Source organism: Perognathus longimembris, chromosome 7, assembly GCF_023159225.1.
Source record: "Perognathus longimembris pacificus isolate PPM17 chromosome 7, ASM2315922v1, whole genome shotgun sequence".
NCBI classification, from domain to species: Eukaryota; Metazoa; Chordata; class Mammalia; order Rodentia; family Heteromyidae; genus Perognathus; species Perognathus longimembris.
In genome coordinates this window covers 73,208,143-73,222,805 of record NC_063167.1, presented here as the reverse complement: position 1 = coordinate 73,222,805, position 14,663 = coordinate 73,208,143, and the positions used below count along the sequence as shown (strand labels likewise).

Genomic DNA, 14,663 nt, shown 5'->3' with positions numbered 1-14,663 from the left:
GGTGGGCCGTGGCGGGCGGGTTCTCCTCCGCCCCTTCAGAGCCGGAGGCGGGCCGCGGTGGTCGCGGGCCCTGCGGGCGGGCAGGCGGACCTCCCAGGGCCCCGAGGGCACACGTGACCGCCGGCGCGGGCTCCGGAGCGGCCGGCCGGGCGCGCTGAGGCGGCGGCGGCCGGCGCAGCCCCGAGGAGCGGCCTGGCGAGAGTCGGGCCCGCTGCCCTCTCGGACCTCCGCGGCGGAGGCTGAAAATGGCGGAGGCTTCGGCGGCCGGGGCCGACGCGGGCGCCGCTGTGGCCACGCACCGCTTTTTCTGCCACTTTTGCAAGGGCGAGGTCAGCCCCAAACTACCGGTAAGAGCCCCTCACCCTCGGCGGTGGGCGCCGGCGTCAGCCGGGGCTCAGGCTGCGCCCCCTCTCCCCGGCCCTGCCGCCCTCTGTCGGGGTTGCGGGCACCCGAGCCCCTGGCGTCCGGGCGCTGGCTCGGCCGCTCCTCCCGCCGCCTTTCCCCTGTGTTCTCCTCCCACACCCCATCTTTTTGTCTTCGGCGAATTGTCGGGCGAGTGCCCCCCCCCCCACGATGTTCTCGCTTTCTTCACCTTCCACAGTGACCTTTCCCCTCCCCCCTGTGTTTCCGTTGTCGCGTTCCCCCTTCCTCGGTTTTCTTTCCCACTTTTCCCCGGATCGCCCCCTCCTCCGCCGCCTCTGGAGGCTGCTGTTGAGGGCTGTGGGTCCCGGTGGCCGGTCTCCACCGCTGGGCACCCGAGCGGGAGCGTGGGGAGCGGGGGCTTTCGGGACTCGTGTGAAAGTGAAACAGCCGCGTCCTCATGACTTGCAGGCAGACGAGCTGCGCCTCCTTCCCCGGGGAGGAAAGGGCTCGGGAGGAGACCGGCTCACGGCGCCAACTTACTTTCTCTCGGCTGCTGCTGCTGCGTCTTTCGACTGCCTTCTTCTTCCCTTCCTCCCTCCCCAGTCTCTCCGCTCACTTCGGGGGGAGGGGAGGAAGCCAGGACAAAAACGATGGGGACTGTGTGCTCTGACCAGACTGTTTTTCACCAGTGTCTGCCAAACTGTCAGCCGATGGGGTGGGGGTGGGGGGGGGGACGGGGACGGGACGGGGACGGTGGTGCAGTGGATGGAGAGAATAACGCGGCTGCGGCCTGCTGGGCAGGGTCGGCGCCCCAATCCCGGAAGCCAACTGTGGGAAGACCTACCAGTTGCGGATGTTACTCTTGCCTGCCATCATCCGCTGCTGTCTTTAAGGAATTAGTTATACTTTTTCTTTTCGTTAGTAGTGTTCAGGTTTCATCTTGACAAAGGTGGCTGTATACATCGTGTGTGTGTGAGAGAAAATACCGCCCCGCTTGAACTCAGGGACACAGCTCCAGTTACAGTTTTTTTGTTGGTTAACTGGAGATAAGAGTCTTACACACTTTGCTACCCAAGCTGGCTGCGAACCGATATCCTCAGATCTCTGCCTCTTGAGTAGCTAGGATTGCTGGTGTGACCTACCTGTGTTCTGCCTTAGGAATAATTGGAAAGGGTTTGGGTGTTTTTCTCAGCCTTTGGTGCTTGGAGAGGTTCATGACCTTTGGTTTATTATCTGTCATTCCTAACTTGAGGCTTTGGTTTATTATCTGTTATTCCTAAATTGAGGCTCATGGATAAACCTAATGTTACCTTCACATACAAGGTCTGCTGGATGTTCTGGCAATAACTGGGAGAAATTTGTGCTTCTTGCTTGTAAGAACCTTACAGTTCCTTTGTAAAGACAAGATAAAACATGGAAAAAGTAACATGAAATCAGCATTGCTTTAGGATGGGGAGAAATTCTGAGAAGACATTCTTAGGCAATTTCATCCTTATGCAAACATCATAAAGTACACTTATGTAAAGTAAGGTGTCTAAAATGTAAGCAGGCTATATATATATTTTGTGTGTGTGTGTGTGTGTGTGTGTGTGTGTGTGTGTGTGTGTGTGTGTGGTACTGGACCTTGGGCTTGCTAGGTATGTGTTCTGCCACTCGAGCAGCTCCATAGTCCTTGCCTTCTGTGTGTGTTGGGTATTTATTTATTTACTTGCCTGGGTACTGTTCCTGAGCTTCTTTTGCTCAAGTCTAGCACTCTACCACTTGAGCCACAGTGCCACTTCTGGCTTTTACAGTTTATGTAGTACTGAGGAATTGAACCCAGGGCTTTGTGCATACTAGGCAAGCATTCTACTGCTAAGTCATATTCCCAGCCTGTGTTGGTTATTTTCAAGATAATATATTGCCCTTTGCCTAGGCCAGCCTGCACTTCAGACCTCATTGTGCTTCCCTGAACTGCTGGCATGACAAATGTGTACCACTGAGCTCAGCCATTGCTCAAAGTGGGATTTGGAGAACTTTTGGGGATTTGAACTCAGGCCTTATGCTTGCTTAGCTGGTACTCTACCACCTAAACCATGCCTCCAGCCCAGCTTTAACTTTTTGTGTTTAGGGGGTACTGGGGCTTGAATTCAGAGCCTCTCACTCAGCTTTTTCCACTCACTCTTGGCTAGTGTCCTACCTCATAAGCTACACCCACTCTAGAATTTTCCTGGTTAATTGGAGATAGTCTTTCAACTTTGCTGCCCAACCTGCTTTGGACCCCAATCCTCAGATCTCAGCCTTCTGAATAGGTAGAATTCTAAGTATGAACCACAGGCATCTAGTGGTCTGGGATTAACTTGAACTGTGATTTCCCCATCTTTGCCTGTCAGATAGTTACATGGGGAGCAGTGCTGAGAGTCAAACTCAGGCCCTTAGAGATGGTAGGCAAGCATGTCTTCCATTGAGCTACATCTGTAACCCTTGATTCTTTTCAAATGCTCTCTTTATATAGCTCCAGCAGGTTAAACTCCTACCTCTTCTTTTTGAGTGCTGATGTGGTTGTTGTACCACCACACCCAGCTTGGCAATACTATCTTATAGAGCTACCCTCGAGTCTACATTTAGTCATTTGTTGACTGAAAGGTTATTTAGTACTTGACAGTAAAGTGAATGAAGGTAGATAATGTGTGCTTTCAGTTTCAGAGATGATAGATATGATAGATAACATTGGTGCCATTGGGTAAGGTGAGGTGGGAATTTTGGAGAGGCACAATTTAGATTGAGAGTGTCAAAGAACATGAAGTAATCACTAGCAAATCATTATTGCTTGCCTTTTTAAAAATAAATTACAAATACAATTGTATATATATGGGGTATATTTGATATTTGTTGGATGTAATGTTGGGGAATGTCTCAAACTTACTTAACATTGACATTACCTGACATCTTTTCTTTTTTATGTTGAGAACACTTACAGTGTATACTTAAATGAACTTAAGTGTTTTAGCAATTTTCAAATGATATACTCTAAATTTTAATATAAAATTTAAAAATTAATATGTTTTTATTAACTAGTCACATGATTTACAGTGTAATAAATCAGGGTTATGTCTTTTGATAAAGAAAGTGCAGTAAGGTCATAGTTTGTATATTGATGAGATTTCTGATTGTTTCTATATCCTTAATACTAGGTGGTTGTCCTAAAAATGTTTATTTAAAAAATGGCCAGGTGAGTTAAGTGTCTTGTTCAGTAAAGATTGGCTTCTGTAAACACTGGCAATGTGACCAACATATGATGTATCTTTACTATATAGGTCAAGATTGGAAAATTTTGTCTGAGCTGTTCTTTCAGTCCTTTTTGCTTTGGTTATTTTTAAGATGGAGCTTCTTTTTTTTTGTTTTTTGTTTTTGCCTAGACTGTATAGACAGTCATCTTCCTATTTTCCACTGAAGTGACAGATAAGCACACCATGCCTAGTTTTTAAGTTTGTTTTGGTTTTTTGTTGGTTGCGGGGCTTGAACTCAGGGCCTGGGCCCTGTCCCTGGCATCTTTTTGCTCAAGGCTAGCACTCTACCACTTGAGCCACAGTGCCACTTCTGGCTTTTTCTGTATATGTGGTGCTGAGGAATCGAACCCAAGGTTTCATGTATGCCAGGCAAGCACTCTACCACTAAGCTACATTTCCCGCCCCGGAAGTTGTTGTTGTTGTTTTTTCTTACAGATAATGTTTTATGTAAATGTGAGATTCCTTCACTTTCAAGTATACCCCATGTATATGAGGCAAGCACTCTTGCCACTAGGCCACATTCCCAGCACATAGTTTCTTGAATTGAACAACTGATATAGATCTGGCTACCCTTCTGATGATAGCCAGTTTATCCAGGTTAAAGTGTTTCATTGTCATAACTGAATTTGCAACTCTAGAAGTTATTGACTCTTGTTGTGGTAGTTAGATGTCAAAATCCATCACTCATGAGGGCTGTCTTCATTGAATCGCAGAGACTGGGTATTGAGTTTACTTCAGGGTTGTGTCTCTCTTGTTCTTCTGGGCTGGGAGTTGAATGCAGGGCCTCAGGCATGCTAGGCCATGCTCTACCATGGAGCTACATCCGAAGCCCTGGATCAGCTTTTACTGAGCTATCTAGGCTTTTTTGTCCACTCAGTGGGAAGGACTGCTTTCAGAGCTGTTTTAGATGTTATCAATTTATTTAACATATAGCCAAGCCATGTGTATGTTTCAGCTGGACTAGGCTCTCATGGTTGTACAACTTATTTCTTCTCTGTTTCTTAAATCAGTATGTAGCACTTTTTGATATTTTTGGAAAGTTACATGCAGGCAGCAGCAATAGCCTTCCCTGAGATTACCCTTAGGTTTTTGTTTGTTTTGTTTATTTGTCAGGGGCTTGAATTCTGACCCTAGGCACTGTCCTAGAGCTCTTTTGCTCAAGACTAGTGCTCCACCACTTTGAGCCTTGGCCCAACTTCAGGTTTTCAGATGGTTGGAGATAAGAGTCTCACACAGACTTTTCCTGCCCAAGTTGGCTTCAAACTGCAAACCTCAGATCTCAGCCTCCTGAATAAGCTAGAATCATAGGCGTGAGCTACCAATGCCTGGCAAAGCCTGGATATATATATTTGGCAGTCGTGGGCTTTGAACTCTGGGCCTGGGCTCTGTCCCTAAGCTTCTTTTTTGCTCAAGGCTAATACTCTACCACTTGAGCCACAGAGCCACTTCTGGCATTTTCTGTTCTTATGGTACTGAGGAATCAAACCCAGGGCTTCATGCATGCTAGGCAAGAACTCTACCACTAAGTCCCATTCCCAGTCCAAGAGCTTGGATTTTAAAATGAAAGATTTTGATAAAATGATCTGATGTCCTTGAATTTCCCATTAATACATATGCACGGCACATATGCAGATGGCATTGTCTATTTTTTGGTCATCAGAAGAAATACTTATAGGGATTACCTGACTATGCATCCCATGGAGCAACAATGTGAAGCCAAGTCCAATGAGGTACTGTCCTACATCAGGGATGACTGGGGTGAACCGTATACCAGAGGGTTATGACATGAATGTAAAGTGTCACTGTCCCCTCATACCGTATCCTTTTTTTTTTTTTTTTGCCAGTCCTGGGCCTTGGTCTCAGGGACTGAACACTGTCCCTGGCTTCTCTTTGCTCAAGGCTAGCACTCTGCCACTTGAGCCACAGCGCCACTTCTGGCCATTTTCTATATATGTGGTGCTGGGGAATAGAACCCAGGGCTTCATGTATACAAGGCAAGCTCTCTTGCCACTAGGCCATATTCCCAGCCCCGGTATCCTTCTTTATCAAGGTAATGAGATTGAATCTGGTAGTCATTACATAAATGACATAAATCATGGACAAGGCTGGTTCTGAATTGTGTTTTGGGGATCAAGGGCCTTGCAGACCCAGATGGGGAAACCAGACTAGTTAAGGGCTGCAGCATATTGCTCATTACTGAAGCCTGCCTGAAGGGATTAGGAGGCTCCTCTCCCCTGTGTCCCTATTATCTCACCTTCTCTCATCAGATATAGTCATCCTTATTAATAAATTATGTCAATCTATCTAGTTTGGCTAGGTGCTACACAGTAAAAACATTGTACCCATATTACAAAATTAGCTATGGACTCAGAGTGGTAGAGCCCTTGCTTCTAGCAAGCTCGCAGTCCCTATTACTTGGGGGAGGGGGAAGGAGGAGACAACAAGAAAGCCCCTAAAACTAAAAGGAAGATTGTTGATCTCTGAGGGGCGCAATTTTGTAAATTGATCGAGGTTTGAATTATTTAATTATTAGATTACCTTAAACTGTTATTGGTAATTTACTCTAAAAACTACTTAATGTTTTTGTGGTGCTTTGTAGCAGTGGCTTATTTTGTACAGGTTGAACTTGGGGTCTGGGAGCTGTCCCTTAGCTTTTTTTGTTCAAGGCTAGTGTTCTATCAGTTGAGCCACAGCTCTCCACTTGCAGTTTTTAGGTAGTTAATTGGAGATAAGAGACTCACAGACTTTCCTTGCCCAGGCTGGCTTTGAACTGTAATCCTCAGATTTTAGCCTCCTGAGTAGCTAGGATTACAGGCCTGAGTTACCAGTGCCTAGTGTATTAATTATATTTTGATTGAATGATTATGTGAGTTGAATATCCAATAGATGTTTTTTTTTGTTGGTTTTGTTTTTGTTGCCAGTCCTGGGACTTGAACTCAGGGCCTGAGCACTGTTCCTGGCTTCTTTTTGCTCAGGGCTAGCACTCTGTCACTTGAGCAACAGCGCCACTTCTGGCTTTTTCTATATATGTGATGCTGAGGAATCGAACCCAGGGCTTCATGTATATGAGGCGAACACTTTTACCACTAGGCCATATTCCCGGCCCCTAGATGTTTGTTTTTTGTTGTTCTGAAGATTGAACTGAGGGCCTTGCTCTTGCTAGGCAAATACCCTGCTATTTGACCCATGTCCCCAGTCCCTCAGTAGGTGTATTTTGAAAGTAGTAGCTTTGGTATTTTGAGATCTTTAAGGCTACACTGGCATAAAATGAGGGTCTTATAATTGAACTTATAGTTTCAGTAAGTGTGTGTAGTCTAATGGGTACATTTATTCTAGCCTTGAAATTCTACTGACTAGTAATCACACACACTCACACACATACGGGACTTTCTCAGTATGTAAGAGGAAGAAAAAAAGTCTTAAACTTACTGCATGTGAAATTCCTTATCCTTTAGGGGAAATGTCAACTAGGTGCTGCCACTTTGTGTTTCTTTATGTTTAGATGGGTTTTTATGACCTTTTGTTCAGGGAGAGGTTACTGAGGTCTTTGAAGCAATCAACTTAGAAGAATTAGAAGATGGGGTTTCTTCTTTTTCTCTGTAGCTAAGGGTTTAAAAATAAGTATGGGAATCTGGACACTGGTATCTCACTCCTGTAATCTTAGCTACTCAGGAAGCGTAGATCTGAGGATTGCAGTTTCAAAGCCAGCCCAGGCAGGAAACTTGAGTTAATCACCAAAAAGCTGGAAGTTGAGCTATGGCTCAAATGGTAGAAGTCTATCAAGTGGTAGAGGTCTATCCTTGAGCTGAAAAAATCTCAGGAGAGCGGTCCAGGCCCTGAGTTCAAGCACAGGAAAGGAGAGAGAGGGGTGGGGGAGGGGAGAAGAAATGGAAGGGGTATAGATACTAGCTTTTGTTTCATCTCTGCACAGCTTATTAATAAGCAGAAAAGGAGGTTGTGTAGAGTAGTGGGTTCCACTGGGGGCAGTTTGCTCTCCAGGAAGACGTCTGGCAATGTCTGTGGATGTTTGAGCCCAGGCTGTCCTAGGACTTGCTCTGTAGACCACTATGGTCCCGCGCTTCAGATCCTCCTGCCTCAGCTTTCTGAGTGCTGGGATTACAGTTATGCACTACCATGCACTTTTGTTTTCACAACTGGGGATGAGTAGAAGCCAGATGCTTCTGGATGCACACTGTCAACACCCATAGGACCACACATCACAGCAAATAATTCTTGGGCCCCAAATGTCAAGAATGCTGAGGTTGAGAAACTGAGTTAAAAGGATAGCCAGAGCCACTATCTTCACATGCTAGTGATGCTTACCTGTTCCCTACCCCCAAGGTTGCTTTGGTTTTCTAATTTTGGGATCTTGATGAGAATTTTCCATAAGATAATTTTAGCCAAAACCCCTTTGGGAAGGATTATTGAGAACAGAAACTAAGGCTCAGTAGTTGGTGGCTCCTAGAACACTAGGGCATTGCACGTTGGGGTCACTTTCTTTCCTTGTGCTGGTGAGACCAGAGGAATTGGATAACCTATCTCAAGTTACACTGTGTGGCAACTTTTACAGGTATCCTTTCTTTTTTTTGTCAGTTGGGAATGAATTAGTAACACTACATGTCATTGAATGAAAAAAGCTGGAAATTCGGATTTGAAAATAAAAAAGAAGGGCTGGGAATATGGCCTAGTGACAAGAGTGCTTGCTTCCTATACATGAAGCCATGGGTTTGATTCCCCAGCACCACTGTGGCTCAAGTGATAGAGCTCTAGCCTTGAGCAAAAAGAAGTGAGGGACGTGCTCAGGCTCTGAGTCCAAGGCCCAAGACTGGCCAAAAAAAAGGTAATCTTCACTTGAAAATTTTTTCTATAGCTGACTTTAGTATCAGTTATGTTTTACTTTTGTTTCTCATCACTGTTTAGAAGTTTCATGAGCATGGGAGATTTGTGCTTCAAATTTTAACTTTTTTAGACTCTTGGTCCAGAGAGTAGCCTGAAGATACGAATCCTTGTTCCAGTACTGATTCTCTGTGTGACTGGAACAGAGTCATCAAACCTCTCAGTTTACTTTAATATATCCCACTGCAAAATGATACTCACACATACCTATTAGGAGCTTGAATGAGAGCATTCTTAGGAATGGAGCTATGTAATCCTGTCTGAAAGGCTGTGTAAGGATGAACAGCCCTTAGTTATAGAAAAATAGGGCCTTTCCCAAAGTAGAAATAATTTGCATTGTTCTTAGTTTCAATATAGTTTTAGGTGCTAAAAGATTGTTCTAAGGTTTGTTTGCTTGCTATTGTTTTGGGATGGGGTGTGTGTGTGTGTGTGTGTGTGTGTGTGTGTGTTTGTTTTAAGATGGGCAATGGGTTTTGGTATATATATATATACACACACATAGTGAAATGATTACCAAGCCAGCTTTGTTTGGTGTCAGATTCATTGCTCTTAAGAGTTTATATTTTAGGGGCTGGGAATTTGGCCTAGTGGCAAGTGTGCTTGCCTTGTATATAGGAAGCCGTAGGTTTGATTCCTCAGCACCACATATATAGAAAAGGCCAGAAATGGCGCTGTGGCTCAAGTTGGCAGAGTGCTAGCCTTGAGCAAAAAGAAGCCAAGGACAGTGCTCAGGCCCTGAGTTGAATCCCCAGGACTGGCAAAAACCAAAAAAACAAAAAGAGAGAGTTCATATTTTAAAGCTAAACACCTAAAATTAAGCTGGTCAAAGAAGTTCATTTTATATGCTTTAAAATTTTTTTTTGGTCAGTCTTGAGGCTTAAGCTCAGGGCCTGGGCTCTAAAGTGCTTTTGCTCAAGGAAAATAAATGTTCTGCCACTTTGAGCTACTTAGGGTTTTCTGGTGGTTAACTGGAGTCTCACAAACTTTCCTGCCTTGGGCTGTCTTTGAACTAACTCCACAACTGTCAGATCTCAGCCTCATAAGTAGCTAAGATTACAGGTGTGAGCCACCAGTGCCCAACATATTTTATATGCTTTTACTTCCTAATTATTGGGAAAGAATTAGTGGAAGTATTATTTTTTTTCTTTTAATGAACAATAGATGATTGTAGGTGATTTCCATGAGTTTTATTTTTTTTATTTTTTTTTCAGGCTAGAAATATTTAAAGCCTTATTGTAATTTCCTAGTGTACAGACTAATTAAAACTGTGATCCAGTTTCTTTCCTTTATGTACATAGTAAATATAGTAATTTCTACTAGTAATTAATAATCCATTAATATGAATTTCTTACTGCTCTGATACATATGAGCTTTTCCATTAAATTTAAAGAGAAAATTAGGTGATTAATTCATTCTAATTAAAAAAATAAACCAGCCATCCCACTTCTGCTACCCTTACCCCACAACAAAACAAAAAAATTAATGAACCAATGCAAATTATAAAACAAACATATAAACCCAGAGAAGCATATTTTTCACTTGCCCTTTCATCTCTCAGTGAGAAGCATTCTGCAGATAACTTATAGAATTCTTTATGTGGCAGAGTATAAGAGAGAAACAAACATACCGTGGAAATCAGCAAGAGCACAGAATGGTTCATAGCATCATCTTGTATGCTGTTGTTACTGCTTCTCTTCCTAATGAAAAACACTTGTTCCTTTTTTCTTTTATAGGAATATATATGTCCCAGATGTGAATCAGGCTTTATTGAAGAAGTGACAGATGATTCCAGGTATTGTACAAGTTTGTGAATAAAAATCAAGCATTCTGTCACCAAAACTTTTTTCTTAGCTTATTCTCTATTGAGAGTGAGAGAGTATGAGTATGAGTACAGTACGTGTGTGTGTGTGTGCGTGCTTGTGTGCGTACATACACACAAGAGTGCAGAAGAATGGAACGGAAAGGAAAGGAAAAGGAAAACTTAAGAGAATGATGTGGTAGTTGCTGTGCTAAGATCCACCGCTCTTGATTGAAAACCACTTTGGCTATTTGAAATGAAAACTGGTAAGTTTTCATAGACTTGGGTTTTCTTTTAGATTATTGGCTAGCTTTTAGTGACAACATTGTTATCTGAAAGTAAACTGCTGTTACACATCTGTAGTGGGCTAGGAAGTGACTTTTGATGGAGACATCTAATAAGCTAAACCAAATGTTCTGGTCAAGGAACAGAGTTGTTACTCTGCTTTGAGGAAGCTTTAAAGCCTTAAGTTTTTTGTGAGACATTTTCCATCTTGTTCCTGTAATATTAATTGGAGTGGTCATGCTCTGAATTTGTTCTCAGTAGCTTTACTAAAGATATAAAATGATAAGAAAACATTTTTTGAAAATGACAATTTTTTGATTAATATGAATAAAGCTATAAAACCTAATTATAAAATACCATGGTATTACTATTAGCTTTATTTACTAAATATAATGCTACATTTATTCTTTTGGATATCTGGTTAAAAATTGGTTGAACAATTGAAGAATCTATAATCTGAAGCTTCTTAATCTTGAAGTGACTGAGGGTTTTAATAGTAGGAGATAATTCCTTTACTGTTGCTGTTGGCAGAATCTAAAGTTGAAGGTCCTTTCCACAACCAGGAAAAACTACACGTTTTACAGTATGTACTGTTAGTTTTACTTTGTTAATAATTGGTGATTGTGTGTTTAATTGAGTTGGAGCTTCTGAGGAAGTATGTGGCATGAAATCTAGTTTGCTACAAACACTTAATTGTTGGTTTTAAGTAACAGTTCCAATACTGAGCCTATAAGAGTAGCATGACAGCAAAATAAGCAATATTGTGTGGAGATGGCATGCTAACATGGAGTAGCTTTTTATTTGTGCTATTATAATTGCATAAAATACTTAGTCCATACACTTATGCCCTGCATGTGGTGAGCATATTTTGGTTTTAGAGAATTAACAGACTTTCCCCCTACTTTTGTACCAAGTGCAGTTATAAATTATTAACTGCAGGATGAATCTTTATCTGTGAATTCTAAGGATTCCATTCTCACTTGACTTTTAATTCTTTTATCTGTCCCTTCATAGAGCAAAGTTGTCTTGTTATAAGTTGGTACCTAATTAAGCAAAAAGATTATGTGTTTTGAAAGAAATCAGTGTTTTTATTTTTTAAGTTTAGTAAACCAGGACAGAGTACAAAAAAATAGAAAAGGGAAGGAGAAACATCTGCTGCTTGACATGCAGAAGATGGGGGCAGACTAGATCAGTGTTTTAAATGATGAAAGAAATCTCCAGGTGATGGTGGGTCACGCTTGTAATCCTAGTGACTCAAGGAGGCTGAGATCTGAGGGTTATGGTTTGAAGCCAGCTGGGGCAGGAAAGTCCATAAGACTCTTATCTCTAATTAGCAACCAGAAAACTGGAAGTGACACTGTGTCTCAAAGCCCCATGACCCACAAAAAAAGAAAGAAATCTTTTTCTTAGAGTCAGTACCTTACAGCCAGCATAATATTTCTATAAAATTGACAGATGGTTAGCAGTGGATGGTAAAATTTGGAAGGGATAAAAATTTGAATAGGTAAAATATTAAGAGCAGCCCTGGCAGGTAAACATGGAGCAGTAGGTCCCATCTAAACATTTATCTACAGGAGAAGCTTGTAAAATTTTGTTTGCTTGTGTGTGTGTGTGTGTGTGTGTGTGTGTGTGTGTGTGATTGCTGAGGTTGAACTCAGAACCTTACACTCTTGCTTAGCTTTTTTTCTGCCACCAATGCCCAGCAAAATTTTTAAGCTTTCTAAAATTTCTCAGAACATGTGTCTTTTATTTTCTCTTGTCCATGATTAGTTCTATTCAGTCAGTCTTTTGTTTTGTTTTGTTTTTTGAACTCAGTGCCTGAGCACTGTCCCTGGCTCCTTTTCTAGCACTCTACCACTTGAGTCACAGTGCCCCTTCTGGCCTTTTCTATATATGTGGTCTTGAGGAATCAAACCCAGGGCTTCATGTATACAAGGCAAGCACTTTACCACTAAGCCATATTCCCAGCCCTCAGTCAGTCTTAAAATGTAAAGAGTTTTGCTTTTTGGGTTTGGGTGTTTTGGGTTTTTTTGGTCACTCAATGGGGCTTGAATTCAGGACCTGGGTGCTGGCCCTGAGCTTTTTCACTCAAGGCTTGCACTCTACCACTTTGAATCACAGCTCCACTTCCAGTTGCCTGGTGGCTAACTGGAGATAAGACTCTCAAGGACCTTCCTGCCTAGGCTGGCTTCAAACCATGACCCTCAGATCTCAGTCTCCTGAGTAACTAGGATTACAGGTATGAGCCACTGGTGCCCGGCTGCAAAGAGATTTTAAAGAAAGGGAATGTTGAGGGAGTTTCAAGGGGAACAGAACCCTAAAAGATAAGAGTTGATAGTTTGAAAGACTCTAATGTCTGAGTTCCTGAAATGATAGTAAAGGCAGGAAAGAAGAGCCTAGGTTAGATGGAGACAATAAAATGGATACTCTGTCATTCAACTTTTTTTTTTAATAGTTATCTGATAGTTTTAGCTTTGTAGCCTAAACGTACAAGCACTTTGGGCTTACTATAGAGTTGCAGTGCCTTTTACAAAAACATTAGCTTCTGAAACAAACACAAATGTTAAATGGTTTCTAAGTGGAGAATAAAGCCTGAGAGTGATTACATGAAGATGGCATATTGCTTTTGATTTGGACTAACCAGGCATGTTTGTTTGCTTACTGGGCACAGCATTGGCTGGTGTGGTATTAGAATCTTAAAAATTAAAGCTATTTGAAGTACTTTCTGGATTTTATATCATTGGGGTGCTTTGTGTATGTTTGTACATTTATGTTTTGTCTTTTGAAATAATAGTCAACAGTTATTATAATTCTTTCTGTCTCCTTCAGAATGTTATCCGGTTTCTTTGCAAATTTCTTAGGGATATTTAGTGGTATTTAGTATTTTTCTATTCTTCAGGGTCCTTGGGAATAGGCATTTTATCATGTACACGTGTTACTAATTCAACTTACATTTTTGAGTTATCAGTATAGGATGTGATAATGAATACTCTAGTGACTGACACATAATATGCACTTAAGTATGTTTGAGGCATTAATAAGTCTTTTTCTTATTAATTTATGTTTGTGAAAGGAGAGAAAAGGGTTGAAATAGATGAGGAAAATCCTAGCTATTTATAATATTACAAGGTAGAATTTAGAACCAAAGTCAGAGTGGTATGGAAGAGTGTTATTTGCTTGGAGACATCAGGTTTGAATAAAGTGGAAGAAGTAGGGTGGGTAGGATAATCAAAGAAGAAATATTTATTGAACTCTTTTCTATCTGCTCAATTTTCTATTACCCTTTGTATTACTGTGTTTAAACATTCCCAAAAAATTAACCTCAAAATCAGTAATCTGATAGCTGAATAGTTTAGTGAAACAGCATTCCATTTTCTTAGCCTATTTTAGAATAAGCATTTTTCTTATTTTGATAAGTCATATTTGAATTACATTACTGGCAATGTCTTTCTTCTTTATGGGGCTGCCCCTTCCCTCAAATTTTCATTTGATTTAGCATTTATTCACTTGAAAAATACTTGATTTTGTAGCTTGTTATATTTTTCATAAGCTACATGTCAGTCTTCATGTACAAAGTAAAAAAATGAGAACCATTTGTTTCTTGTGCTAGCACTAGGGCTTGGACCAGCTCTCCATTGGCCTCCATTCTCATTTTACTGGTTAATTGGAGATAGTATCTCAAAGACAAGTCTGCCCAGGCTGGCTTTGAACTGTTCCAGATGTCAGCCTTCTGAAGTAGCTAGGATTACAGGCTTGAACGACCTGCTCTATAATTTCTCCTGTGGGTCCTGTTGGGATGAGTTGTTTTCCTTATTGAGCTTTGTTCTCATTATGCCATTCTATATTTAGCTTCTGGGCAGGGAGCTTGTTCTGGGAATAGAATTGCCATCATTTCTTTTTCTCTTTAGTTTTTTAGGTGGTGGTGGCAGCCGGATAGACAATAGCACATCAACACATTTTGCCGAGGTAAGTTTTTCCTTGGCTATGAGGATACTTTAGGAAGTGGGTGGATGTTATAATCATGACAGATAATCACTACCCAGTGTGGCAAA

The 14,663-nt window shown here is 41.8% G+C and overlaps 1 protein-coding gene across 3 annotated transcripts in view; it reads left to right on the top strand.

Moving 5' to 3' along the window:
- The first annotated feature begins 42 nt into the window (after positions 1 to 42).
- Rnf115 (ring finger protein 115) overlaps positions 43 to 14,663 on the top strand; it is a 37,166-nt gene continuing 22,545 nt past the window's right edge. Inside the window, exons 1-5 of one of the 3 annotated variants that reach the window (XM_048351908.1) lie at positions 79 to 347; positions 3,537 to 3,574; positions 10,262 to 10,320; positions 11,143 to 11,194; positions 14,520 to 14,577. In XM_048351908.1, coding sequence (XP_048207865.1) covers positions 10,311 to 10,320; positions 11,143 to 11,194; positions 14,520 to 14,577 — 120 coding nt within the window. In that variant the 5' untranslated portion in view covers positions 79 to 347; positions 3,537 to 3,574; positions 10,262 to 10,310. Of the gene's footprint in view, positions 348 to 3,536; positions 3,575 to 10,261; positions 10,321 to 11,142; positions 11,195 to 14,519; positions 14,578 to 14,663 lie in introns of all 3 variants that reach the window. The other 2 variants (XM_048351909.1, XM_048351907.1) reach the window with 2 other exon arrangements.